The sequence below is a fragment of the Sinocyclocheilus grahami genome, unplaced genomic scaffold (assembly GCF_001515645.1).
Source record: "Sinocyclocheilus grahami isolate Dianchi unplaced genomic scaffold, SAMN03320097.WGS_v1.1 scaffold543.1, whole genome shotgun sequence".
NCBI lineage: Eukaryota > Metazoa > Chordata > Actinopteri > Cypriniformes > Cyprinidae > Sinocyclocheilus > Sinocyclocheilus grahami.
In genome coordinates this window covers 1,905,264-1,919,634 of record NW_015505722.1, presented here as the reverse complement: position 1 = coordinate 1,919,634, position 14,371 = coordinate 1,905,264, and the positions used below count along the sequence as shown (strand labels likewise).

The following is a 14,371-nucleotide window of genomic DNA, read 5'->3' as shown; positions in this document are numbered from 1 at the left end:
GAAATCAAACAGTTTAGATGAAAATGACATGAAATTACCATTATATCCATTAGATGGCAGCAGAGGAACACCCATTAGCTCAGTTGCCATTTCAACTCCCTATTTTTTCTCACGTCTTGCTTTTGGATTTATTAACTCAACTAATTTAATGTAGAAGAGCTAAATAAATAATGTAAAGTAGATGTAATAATATTTATTTATATTAATGTGGGTTCCACACTGGCAGCAAGAGGATGCAAACTAATCATGGGTGACAAAGACGAGTACCCCTCCACCCCCCAAAATTAAACCTTAAATTTTTCTAAACACATAATAATTTAAAGCCTTTATTATTATTTTTAACTCTGCCAAAATTCACTTTAAATGTTCACTTTCATTCATAAAGAAGACAAAAAAATGTCTCCAGGTAGAAATCAAACAGTTTAGATGAAAATGCCATGAAATTACCATTATATCCATTAGATGGCAGCAGAGGAACACCCATTAGCTCAGTTGCCATTTCAACTCCCTACTTTTTCCTCACGTCTTGCTTTTGGATTTATTATAAAATGACTATGAAGTATAGCAAGTTCAGGAAGTCTCATGTCATTTAAAAAAATAAAAAAATTAATAAGCCCAGACACCAACAGCCTAGTATGGTAAATTATTTAAATACTTAACTAGTTAACTACAAATTAAGTTAATTTTTAACGGTATAATAATTAAATAATGCATTAAATATTTTGCCATTTCTTAAAAAAATAAAATTTTTCAAACATTGCCTAAAAATGACACATAAAAGGAGAGCTTTAAGTTATCTTTACCTGTAGAAGCTGCTCAAGGCCACAGACTTGTTGCTGTTGTAGTTTTGTTACTCTGAATTTACTCTGCATCACTTAAACAGCATTCGTGCTCATAGAAGCCCTAAACTAAGCAGGCTGTGCATTGAAGATCTAATATGACTTGCTGTGTCTATAACTTGTAACACACTGAAAGGGCTCTTTCTGCATTGCAAATAAGATTTAATTCCATGAGTTAGAAAAATGCTCCATGTGGGCAAGCTTTGCTCTCAACATTGCATAAACCAACTTTCTCTCACTGGGAAAGAAGCTTTGCAGCATATGTGGGCTTAATTTCTTTTCATTTGCTCAGAAGCACTAAAACAGCATTTGTGCTCATAGAAGCCCTAAACTAAGCAGGCTGGGCATTGAAGATCTAATATAACTTGGTGTGTCTATAACTTGTGTAGTGATTTTTGCTTTCGCCAACTTAAAACCTGCCGTAAACTAAGCAGGCAGTGCATTGAAGATCTAACATGACTTGCTGTGTCTAGAACTTATAACACACTGAAAAGGCTCTTTCTGCATTGCAAATAAGATTTAATTCCATGAGTTAGAAAAATGCTCCATGTGGGCAAGCTTTGCTCTCAACATTGCATAAACCAACTTTCTCTCACTGGGAAAGAAGCTTTGCAGCATATGTGGGTTTAATTTCTCTTAATTTGCTCAGTAGCACTAACACAGCATTCGTGCTCATAGAAGGCTTAAACTAAGCAAGCAGGCATTGAAGATCTAATATGACTTGGTGTATCTAGAACTTGTAACACCCTGAAAAGGCTCTTTCTGCATTGCAAATAAGATATAATTTCATAAGTTAGGAACATCCTGCATGTGCGCAAGCTTTGCTCTCAACATTGCATAAACCAACTTTCTCTCACTGGGAAAGAAGCTTTACATCATATGTGGACTTGCTTTCTCTTTATTTGCTCAGAAGCTTTAACACAGCATTAGTGCTCATACACATAATTTACCTTTATTCCACACAGATCTGTCCCTTCTCTAACAAATGCCTCGATTATTTCCTGTTTTTATGAAGCCCTCCCTCAGAAATACGTGATAGGCTGAGATTGGTCAGCTGGCTCAGTGTGATTCACTAAACCGCCTCTACAGCACGTCTGAACATCCCGCCCTGCACTGAAGGTCTAATATGACTTGCAGTGTCTAGAAATTTCTCTTCATTTGCTCAGGAGCACTAAAACAGCATTCGTGCTCATAGAAGCCATAAACTAAGCAGGCTGTGCAATAAAGATCTAATATGACTTGGTCTGTCTAGAACTTGTAACACCCTGAAAAGGCTCTTTCTGCATTGCAAATAAAATATAATTTCAAAAATTAGGAACATCCTGCATGTGCGCAAGCTTTGCTCTTAACATTTCATAAACCAACGTTCTCTCACTGGGAAATAAACTTTCCAGCAGATGTGGGATTAACTTCTCTTCATTTGCTCAGAATCGTTTAAACAGCATTCGTGCTCATAGAAGCCCTAAACTAAGCAGGCTGTGCATTGAAGATCTAATATGACTTGCTGTGTCTATAACTTGTAACACACTGAAAGGGCTCTTTCTGCATTGCAAATAAGATATATTTTAAGAAGTTAGGAACATCCTGCATGTGGGCAAGCTTTGCTCTTCACATTGCAGAAACCAACTTTCTCTCACTGGGAAAGAAGCTTTGCAGCATATGTGGGCTTAATTTCTTTTCATTTGCTCAGAAGCACTAAAACAGCATTCGTGCTCATAGAAGCCCTAAACTAAGCAGGCTGGGCATTGAAGATCTAATATAACTTGGTTTGTCTATAACTTGTGTAGTGATTTTTGCTTTCGCCAACTTAGGTAGGCTAGTGATGGGTACTCGCGTCACCAATGACGTTATGATATTTGGATCACGTGTCACTTAAGGTGTGGTTATGAGTACATCACATAAGAAAGATTGGTGGGATCTCTAACTTGTAGAACCTCTTTCTGTATAATCGACACAAGAAAGACAAGTGTAATAAAATAGATTTTATTAACTAAAGACAGACAAGAGAAGACTTTGTCAAGAATGCAACAACTACTAAATGAATACCATAAATGAAATATTCCCATTTCATTCATGGTATTCATTTAGGAATTTCGTCATTTATTAGGGGCGACTGTCAGTCTTTCTTCCAGATTCCATCCCCAGAGTAATGGTCAGACAGAGAGAGCCAGCCAAAATTTAGAACTCATGTTACGATGTTTGGTTTCACAGAATCCGTCCTCCTGGAGTCAGCAGCTCTCATGGGTTGAGTACGCACACAACTCTTTACCGGTGTCGGCTACGGGCCTGTCTCCATTTGAGTGTAGCTTAGGATACCAGCCACCTGTTTTTCCCAGTACGGAATCCGAAGTCGCGGTTCCCTCTGCTCACGCTTTTGTCCAGAAGTGCCGTCGCACCTGGAGCAGAGCCAGACAGACTCTCCTCCGGGTGGGAGCACGCACCAAGGCTCAGGCCGATTGCCACCGGACAAAGCCTCCCATCTACGTCGTTGGTCAAATAGTGTGGCTTTCATCTAAGAACATTTCTCTCCACACCGTTTGTAATAAACTTGCTCCCAAATTTATCAGCCCGTTTACTGTCACCAAAATCATTAGTCCGGTGGCAGTCCGCCTCAAACTTCCTCCAGCGTACAGGAGAGTTCATCCCGTATTTCATGTTTCTATATTAAAGCCCGTTTTTCATTCTGCGATTAATCCGCCTGTCCTGGTTCCCCCACTGCCACGTCTCGTAGATGGGGAACCTACCTATTTGGTCAAATGTATTCTGGACTCGAGACGGAGGGGACGAGGATTCCTGTACTTGGTGGACTTGGGAGGGTTACGAGCCCGGAGGAGAGGAGTTGGGTGCCTGCGAGAGATATATTAGATCACTCCCTTATCGATGATTACAATCACCAGGCAGGTTCTCCTGGGAGCGCTGAGAGGCGCTCTTAGGAGGAGGGGTACTGTCACGGTTCGTGTGCTCATTCCTGTGTGCGTGGTGTTGTGTGTTGCGTGGTTGTCTGCTGCGTCTGGCAACCCCGCCCTCCTAATCAGGTGTTCACCTGAAGCCTATCTGGGCTGCCTTTATCTGGCTCACGCTTTCACGGTCCTTTGTCAGTTCGTTGTCTTGCTCACCACTGTTTGTTCTCTCCTAGACTCCTAGTGTGTTCTCTGTGATCCTGCTCGGCCTTTTGTTTCCCGTTGACCAGACTTCTGCTCTCGGACTTTATTTTCTACGAGCTTGGATGTCTCTCTCGGATTATCTGGATCTCCTGTTTGTTTCCACATTCTGAGAGTTCTTAATAAACTGTTTTTCCTTCACTCACAATTGGATCTGAGCCTTGATTACCTGACAGTGAAGCTCATAAAAATGAAAGCATGACATCAGTAGCAAACAGATCACATGCCTTGAAACACATAGAAACTGTGATTCACTTCTCGTGAGAGCATCAGCACCATTCACAGTGTGATTCACTTCTCTTTTCTGCCAAAGATTAAGAGAGACTGAAAAATATTACACAGCAAGATGGCAATAACTTAATTGACCTTGGGCCTATCTCATAGTAGTTTTGTTTTAAAGGGGACATCGGATGCCCATTTTCACAAGTTGGTGTGATTCTTTAGGGTCTTCATGAAATGTCTGTAACATACTTTGGTTAAAATTCCTCAATGGTCATGTAAAACAGCTCTGTTCACAGCAACCCATTTCAGTGCATGTCTCTTTAAATGATAATGAGCTACTGCTGACCCCATCCCTATGGGGCGTCGACACAAGATGCGTGAATTGCTGCCTTGGATATCCATACTGTATATGGCTCAGAGGTGGTGGTCTTCAAATAGCTAGCCAACTACATAGAAACTGGCTGCAAACTGAAACCGCTCACTGGATGAGACAGTTTCAGACTCAGACAGACAAACTGGCTGCGTGTTTTCTTTTCAGCTTTTCTGAGCTGGCAGACATGCCAGAAACCTAAGTAATCACAAAAAAAAAAAAAAAGAAACAATCACTTTTTTTCACTATTTTTAAAATATTTTTATTTAGAAAGTTGTTGCTTTCCTTTGCACTTCTTTTATTTGTTGTAATGTCACTCCATCAGTATTTTATGTTCAGACTCCAACTGCCTTAGGTCTGAAATAAGCAGTTTGTCTTGTTTTTCTTTTGATTTCCATCTCTTTTGATCCATCTTTCCATTGTCATTTTCATCCATATCTTCAATCTTTTGATTTCAGTTTTCATTTGTTCAACTACAGACTGATTATTCAATATCCCCATCTCCAAAGGGTTTCTCTATTTTATTTAAATGAACAATCAGGTAAATGGCACTTTGGTCAGAAATATCCGTGACTCCAATTTGGCAATCCTGTATCCTATGTTTTCCTTTTGATAAATCTATTCTTAAATACACAGTGTGTGCGCCTGAGAAATGGTTGAAATCGCTTTTCTTAGAATGGGTTTCCCCCCATATGTCAATTAGTTCCAATTCTTTATATTTTATATTAAAATATATTAGAGAATGAGCTGATTTTGCAGCTTGGTATTAAAATAGGTTATTTTTAGACTGAAAAGAGAGTTATGAGGTCTGAAACATATCAATTAAACAACTGTTTTATTGCATTCCTTATTTAAATTACACCAGTTAAGTCAAGAGTACAACATATAAAGTTTAAGATGTTTTAAACTGTGTCTATATAATAAAAAAACAATTTTCAATTGATTTTATAAGGCTGAACTGACACATCAAATCATTGATGCAGATGTTGATACACTTTCCATTCATTTTCAGCATGGGAATCAAAAAGCACAACACAACTACACGCCACAAACAATCATTATTTTCATCAACATTATTTATACTCCCGTACATGACCGAAGTACAGTTCTGAGTGGCCATTAACGGGCCATGAGTCTGTGTCTGCTGCTCTGATCCACCAGTCTGTGATACTCTGATAGTTTATCTTTCAGATTCTTGTACATCTGTAGACAGAGAAGTCAAGTCAGCTTTATTTATATAGCACTTTATACAACACAGATTGTGTCAAAGCAGCTTTAAAGTGTCAAACAGGAAAATAGTTTGTCAAGAAAATAGTGCGTCAAAGCCAGAGAACATCACAAAACCATACATGCAAAATGTCATCATACTTTGATTTCTTAACTGCCCACTTTGAAAATTAAGATTTTTATTGAATAGATTAGATTCATCTGTTGTTGAATTGTTGCTGAATATCTAACCCATCTCAATAGACGAGAACAGGTTTCTAAAGTTCTGTTCAAAATCATGAAATAAAAATCTCGGGCATCATGACAAATGCAAGTGAAAAATACTTCACCTTTTCATTGATCTGACTTTCACTGAGGTTTCTTAAGAGCTGATCGATCGATGTATAAGGCAGCCATACCAGGGATGCTGTAGCTGAGAGAGGCCGCTGTCAGGAAATCAAAGGACAATAATAAATCCACTCAGAGTACTGTGCAGAAGTCTTAAGCACATTAGATGTTTGACAGATTTGCAAACATTCCTTTTGCAAAGAGTGAAATAATCCAGTAAGATTGGGTTGTGAAACCCTGCTTTAATGAATATTAAACATACACATTACATATACATACAGTTTTTGTTTCAAATTGTTTATTCAAATTATTGAATAATCAGATTTTTAAAAAGCCAAAATCTATTTTCTGTATTTTATTTAAATAAATGGGTTATTTCACATCTTGCTCAAATTTGTTCTCCACACAATGTGCAAATTAAAGACTATGATAACAAATATAGTGACTGTAGGGCACTGTGTAAAAATAAATCAATAATATAAAAAAAACCTTGCTTGTCCACACTTTAAATGTCCATAAAAAAACGCACCCTTCACTGCTGTAAAGAAAATCAGTGGAAAGTGGATATTGCTGGTGTTTCAAACGTAAGCAGCATGTGTAACAATTGAAGCAATGAGCACATACAAGTCTTTTTTAAATATGCTTGTGTCCAACCTGTTTGCACAAACTGCTATTTGCATAACTTTATTATTAGTTGTAAACTAATTAGTAGGGATGTAACGATTAACCGCAAGCCGGTTGAAAATAGATTCAAATATGTGACGATTCAAATCGGTTGAGATGCTAAACGGTTCATTTAGGTGTAGGGGTTTATATAAATGCATGTCTGAGGGGAACTTACTGTCTTTAGAAAGTTTAGATGGTATTTTTTATCTTGCCTCCTCCGTATAATGCATATTAAAGTTCATAAGTGCTGCTGCTTTGTTTACAGCGGAAACCAAGGAAACGCTTTAAGCGCCACCTGCTGGCAGAGAGTGAATTTGCGTTCATCAGCCCGTCTACGGTTTTGTTTCGTGCAGATGTTTTATGTGCTATAGTTTCACAAATCTGAAGTCAGACCATTCTGTTTTTGCCTCAAATTTCGAAATCATACAATTCAATTCCGATTAAAAACTGCTCTTTGTTTGGATACAGTGGTTGCCTCCAATTTTAAATGGAAAGACCACAGACAAAGCCTTACTTTGTTTATATGAAGAGATTTATTTTATTTGTGTTACTTATTTATTTGATTTGGGGCTTGTTTTAAAATTTCAATGTAGTTTTGTTATTTACATTTACATTATATAAAAATGTTGTCATTTAGCAGACGCTTTTGTCCAAAGCGACTTACAAATGAGGACAATAGAAGCAATCAAAACCAACAAAAGAACAATAATATGTAAGTGCTAAATTAGTCTGTTATTATAGTGTTATATTTCAATTTCACAAAGAAATGTGCAGCATTTTGTCCAAGTAATAATAAAAGGACACATTTAATTTATAATTTGTCTTAAATCTAATTTTGTTAAAAAAAATAATAATCGTGAATCGAATCGAATCGTGAAATCAAAACTGTGAATCGAATCGTGAGTTGAGTTAATCATTACATCCCTACTAATTAGGGATGCACGATACCATTTTTTTCAGAACCGATCCGATACCGAACATTATTATTTATTTTTTCAAATCAATGCAAAATTTGTTGACCTGATCATCACTGTTTTGTGTTAAACACAATCTACTATAGACAACTTAATATATAGATTATAATAAAAAATATAATCATAATATATATATATGATTATATATACAGGTACATCTAAAAAAAATTTGAATATCATGAAAAAGGTCAATATTTTGCGTCACTCATTTCAGAAAGTGAAACCCATATATTATATAGTAAAATATTTAAAGCCTTTATTTCTTGAAATTTGGATGATTATGGCTTACAGATCATGAAAACCCAAAATTCAGTATCTCAGAAAATTTGAATATTGCATAAGATCAATAAAAAAAAGGATATTTTAAACAGAAATAAACATACTTTTCAGAAGCCTGACATTTCTATGCACTCAATACTTGGTTGGGCCTCCTTTTGCATGAATTACTGCATCAGTGCGGCGTGGCATGGAGACAATCAGCCTGTGGCACTGCTCAGGTGTAATGGAAGCCCAGGTTGCTTTGATAGCGGCCTTCAGGTCATCTGCATTGTTGGGTCTGGTGTCTCTCATCTTCCTCTTGACAATACCCCATAGATTCTCTATGGGGTTCAGGTCAGGCGAGTTTGCTGGCCAATCAAGCACAGTAACACCATGGTCATTGAACCAGCTTTTGGTACCTTTGGCAGTGTGGGCAGGTGCCAAGTCCTGCTGGAAAATGAAATCAGCATCTCCATAAAGCTTGTCAGCAGAAGGAAGCATGAAGTGCTCTAAAATTTCCTGTTAGATGGCTGCGTTGACTGTGGACTTCAGAAAACACAGTGGACCAACACCAGCAGATGACATGGCAGCCCAAATCATCACTGACTGTGGAAACTTCACACTGGACTTCAAGCAACATGGTTTCTGTGCCTCTCCACTCTTCCTCCAGACTCTGGGACCTTGATTTCCAAATGAAATGCAAAATTTACTTTCATCTGAAAAGAGGACTTTGGACCACTGAGCAACAGTCCAGTTCTTTTTCTCCACAGTCCAGGTAAGACGCTCCTGATGTTGTCTCTGGTTCAGAAGTAGCTTGACACGAGGAATGCGACATTTGTAGCCCATGTCTAGGATTCGTCTGTGCGTAGTGGCTCTTGATGCACTGACGCCAGCCTCAATCCACTCCTTGTGAAGCTCCCACAAATTCTTGCTGGTGCACCTTTTCCTACCACACTTTTTCCTTCCACTCAACTTTCTATGAATATGCTTGGATACAGCACTCTGTGAACAACCAGCTTCTTTAGCAATGAACCTTTGTGGCTTACCCTCCTTGTGGAGGGTGTCAATGACTGTCTTCTGGACATCTTTCAAGTCAGCAGTCTTCCCCATGATTATGTAGCCTACTGACCCAGACTGAGAGACCATTTAAAGGCTCAGGAAACCTTTGCAGGTGTTTTGAGGTAATTAGCCGATTAGGGTGTGACACCAATATTTTCAAAATTGAACTTTTTCACAATATTCTAATTTTCTCAGACATTTTGGGTTTTCATTATCTGTAAGCCATAATCATCAAAATTTCAAGAAATAAAGGCTTTAAATATTTCACTCTATGTGTAATGAATCTATATAATATATGGGTTTCACTTTCTGAAATGAGTGACAAAAAATATTGACCTTTTTCATGATATTCTAATTTTTTGAGATGTACCTGTAGATATATTCATATATATATATATATATATATATATGAATATATATATGAATATATGACAAAATATACTATTATAAACTAGGTTAGTGGATAATTCAGCAGAAAAAGTTACTCTAGAAAAATAACGAGTGCACAATAATTTTATAAAATTTAAACAATAAGTGAAAAAACATTATTTAGTGGGGAACAAAAGTGAATAAGTGTAGGACTAAATCTGGTAAAATGCTACACAATGCTCTTTTGGCACTTTTCCACTGCATGGTACGGCATGGCACGGTTCGCTTTTGGGGGGGGTTTCCACTGTGTACAGTACCTGGTACTTTTTTCAGTACCACCTCGGCTCAGGTTCCAAGCGAGCTGCACCGTTACCAAAATGTGACGTGTAAAACCCAGACACGAGACCCACTAGATTAAATCAGCACAGCCAGCGAGGATCAAACGCAACTTTTTTTGAACGAACGCAACCGTTTCGAATGAGCTCACCTTTATTCAAACAACAAAATAATGGCTTTCATGGTCTGTTGCGGAAGTACAGACGTTCCTCTCGTTGATAGCCAAGGAGTGGATCCAGCAAGAGCTTGATGGGACGATGCGGAATGAAAAAGGTTTGAAAAAGGCGGCGCAACTATAACAACATGTCTATAATCCCGCCCACTCTAAAGCGGCACTAAACTGCAGTGGAAACGCAAACCGTGATGTACCGTGCCGAGCCGTACCGTGTAGTGGAAAAGCACCATTTGTACTGTTGTAAAATACATTCATGAAATACAAGTAAATATATTTATCAGGGTTCCCACTCTTTCATGAACACCAGATTCAAGGACTTAAGGACTTTTTAAAGCACCTATCAAATTCACACCCCAGCATATGTAGTGTCATGAAAGACCTTACAGTACTTAACATTTCACTTACACTTAACATTTACATTAAACATTTCAGAGTAATAATGTTTTGAATGTGTAGGTTTCATAAATTTAGACCGTTTTGAGCAGTTGTGTTCAAAGGAATTTAATGAAATCCATTGAAGTCAGTACTGGTAATATTCAAATACAATTTCTAAAATATTGATCAAATATGTATCAAACTGGTTTTGCTGTAGTTCTTGTACAAGATTTAAATTTGAAAATTTCTCAATTTTTAAATTAATAAAAAGTGGTTCAATGTTGTAATAACATGGTCAAACCTCTTAACATTACAAATTTGCACATTCACTCAAAAGAGACGTTACTCATTAATAAATATACTCAAGTCAAAATATTTTTGTAAATGACTATTGTAAATCCCATTTTTTCATCTTTGATTTAGAGGAATGCAGCTGCTCAAAGCGTCAATATTTTTTAAAAATATTTCATGAACATTTTAATCCTTGTTTGTACATGCGCAAATCTGCAAAAAAAAAAAATTAAGAAAAGAAATAAAAAAAAAAGAGGACTTTCTATTTGCTTTTAAACTGTAAACGCTTTTCACTAAGCTGTTTTTCCAATTTTTCAAGTTCTACATTTTCTCCTTTGCTCCATGTTGCAGTAAGTTTTGGGAGTCTATAAAGCCTATAAAAAAATAGTCTCCATGTATTTCACAACACTTCAGCATGTTAATCTTATTAAGTAGGGGTCATCCGTCATGCACGGATCTAATATAGGCTACTGATACACATGGCTCTGTGCTTACTTTTCTTTTTAGGAGCGCTTGTCCTCCTAATTTAAAAAATTTAGGAGTACCTTCTGATCAATGATCAAAAATTCTGATCAAAAATTAGCATTCCTAATACGAGCTGACATTTGACTCCTTAAAGTGACTTACAGGGGTATTTTCTTTTTACCTTTGCAATGGAATAATTTTCATCTGTTAAATTAAAAAAAATTGTTTATAAGCTTTTAAAAATTTCTATTTAAAACAATATAATGAGAATTAGAATGAGACAAATAAGTTACCAATCATATGAAATTAGTATTAATAAAAAATTAATTTGTACTACAGAGGGTGCACAGAAGAACACAAAAGTGGCTTGAAGGTACATTTTCAGACGTTTAATGAGGCTCAGAGGTGGCATGAGTGCAATTAAATTCATTAATTCATGTGGAGATTAATGTTTTAAATATAAAAATTTGAATACAGAAATATTAAATGATTTAAATAACTGAAATTATACCTAAAAGGTGGCGGCAAGTCACTGATTTTATCACTGAATCATTCATTCAATTGATTCGTTTGAATGGCTGATTCATTCAGGAAATGAAACAAGTCTTTATGAATGGGTAATCATGAATCACTGACTTTTTGCCACTACCACTAGATTCGTTCAAAAACGCACTTTCATTCATGAATGAAACACCGCTGTGTTTGCTTTTAGAGATGCGCAGCGGCTGAGCCGTTACTTTATTTGGAACTATTTTCGTTGATGAAATAGAGCAAAATCAGGCAGTACTTGTTTATTGAACGGTTTTATTCAATCAATATCACATTTGCAAACTCCCTTAACTATTAAAAGCGGTCACTCTCCTTATCGCGATCTGTGGGCGCACAGAAAATGAGAGTTCTCAAGACTCAAAAGCACATGCAAATGATACGTTCCGTCATCTGTCATCGCGTAATAAGCGCGGAACCTGCGGGAATGAGTAGAATTATTATTAATAGCCGCAATCCCGCGCCGAAATTCAAGACCTGCTCTGTGTTCTCTGCTAATAACCCGACTGTGAATGATGCGAGCGGCTGAGAAGCTGCAGCCGTGGTGGGGAGAATTTTTGGTGTGCCGGCAGAACAACAACAATGTGCTACATGCTTCTTTTCCCCTCATTTTTTCTAATTGACGGAAATCCGTTGTAGTGACGGAAAACTTGAATCCCTGTATATACAATATTAGAATGTTTGTGGGAGCGGGACACACACGTTGCAGGAGTGGGCGGTAATGGTATTTTTGGTGTGCCGGCAGAACAACAACAATGTGCTACATGCTTCTTTTCCCCTCATTTTTTCTAATTGACGGAAATCCGTTGTAGTGACGGAAAACTTGAATCCCTGTATATACAATATTAGAATGTTTGTGGGAGCGGGACACACACGTTGCGGGAGTGGGCGGTAATGGTCAGAAATTCAGCGGGAGCGGGCTTAAGAAAACTGTCCCGCTCAGGGCTCTAGGCTGCGCATCAACACACAAGTTTTTTTTCACGCTACCCCATCTCCACCCCCAGTCATTAGTGCCGTTTCGTTGTCTTTGACAGAACATACAGGATCATTTTTGAAATAGCGCCATAAAATTGATTTCAAATTTAATTCAAGCACTTTCAAGGACCTATGTTTGTTTTCAAGTACTTTCCAGGCCTTGAATCCATATGTCTGAAATTCAAGTACTTTCAAGAAGCGTGGGAACCCTGATTTATATATAAATATATACTATAAAATTAAAAGACATTTATTTTAAATGTATAGCACCATAATGAGGCAGCAACATATGATAGATAGGACAGAACAAGAAAGGCTATCAATAATATCTATCATTGCGCAAAAGTATTATAATATGAAAGGCTCCAACAGAGTGGCCCAAAGCTCTTATGCGCATCCCGTGAGCAGAATGATGCGCTTGAAGCAACAGTCACAGCGCGCAGCACATAGAAAAGTTCAAAGCACAAAGGGCTTATTGAAGACATATTGAAGCGTAGTGTATTATAACTGTTCGATAGAGTCTTTTCTTTTAACAGTTTTACATTTCAGTTCCTGTGCGCTTGAAGAACAATTCATAGTGCTCTCTAATCCAGTGCTGTGATCTAACAGACACCCGGTAGAAAGAACCATGCTTTAGAAACAGCACTAAACTCCAGCAAGATAAAGTCCTTTTATACAAAACCACTGATCTTTATCTACAGATCAAGTATAATAATAGGAACATTGAATCATCTTGGAGAGAGTTTTATCGTCTTGACTGTCGTAATCGACCGAGACGCGCAGTTTGAATGACAGACAGCCGCAGAGGAGAGAAGAGTTTACGTGAACTTGAATTTAATGACTTAAATATTCATCTGTACCTCACATTAAACTATAAAACGTCTTCAGAACACTTGGAATATAGTGCAAAAAAAAACTTTATGGTGCTTTATAATGTTTTGAACCTTTAGTGGGGTTTAACAATATCTCAGAATAGCATACGCACAATATCGGATTTGGATTGGTCTGGTCTGACCGATCCGGCAGAAAATGGCAGTATCTGAGCCGATACGGATTACTGAGGATCCGATCAGTGCATCCCTAAAACTAATACACCCACAAACTGCAAATATACTTTGAAAGATTTTAAAAGCAAATGTGTATTCATTATTTGCAATCTTAGCAATTAACGACCATAATGTCTACAACAGACCATAAAGTTTTAATTCATTTCAGATTGTTGTGAGGAAAAAAGAAACTGAATACTTATTCAAATTGTAATAGTAGTCAGGACTACATACCTCTATACCAAAATACTGATGTCCCTTTCCAAGAAGAGCATCCACATACTCCAGCACGAGCTCAGCTGCTGACTCCAGCTGATCATAGTTCAGATAGAGACGCAACAGCGCTGCAGCATCGACTTCCTGAAAGAGAACCACAACCATCCTTTATGTGTTATACTAACAGAGAACAGGGACGGTGTAGAAATTGTCTGTAAGCATACAAATGGTAAAGAAAGCAAAGTAAGCTTTTCTTTTATGCTAATTTTATTTTTTACAATAAGTTTTTTTCATTAGTGAATATCACAAAACCTACCAATATGATGTCTGCCTTAATTTCAGTTTAAATTTTGAAAAGCACAACAGCAACAGATCTGTTCCGAGTAAATTAGGACCAGTGTTGGGGATAACACATTACAAGTAACGCGAGTTACGTAATCAGATTACTTTTTTCCAAGTAACTAGTAAAGTAAC

General features: G+C 37.3%; 1 protein-coding gene across 1 annotated transcript in view; it reads right to left on the bottom strand.

Annotated features, from left to right (window-relative positions):
- Positions 1 to 5,410: 5,410 nt before the first annotated feature.
- Positions 5,411 to 14,371, bottom strand: part of LOC107555692 (nuclear pore complex protein Nup160-like) — a 73,237-nt gene continuing 64,276 nt past the window's right edge. Inside the window, exons 31-33 of the mRNA XM_016238560.1 lie at positions 13,916 to 14,041; positions 6,149 to 6,244; positions 5,411 to 5,795 (exon numbers count right to left, since the gene is read on the bottom strand). Of these exons, the coding sequence (XP_016094046.1) occupies positions 5,712 to 5,795; positions 6,149 to 6,244; positions 13,916 to 14,041 (306 nt within the window). The 3' untranslated portion in view covers positions 5,411 to 5,711. The remainder of the gene's footprint in view (positions 5,796 to 6,148; positions 6,245 to 13,915; positions 14,042 to 14,371) is intronic.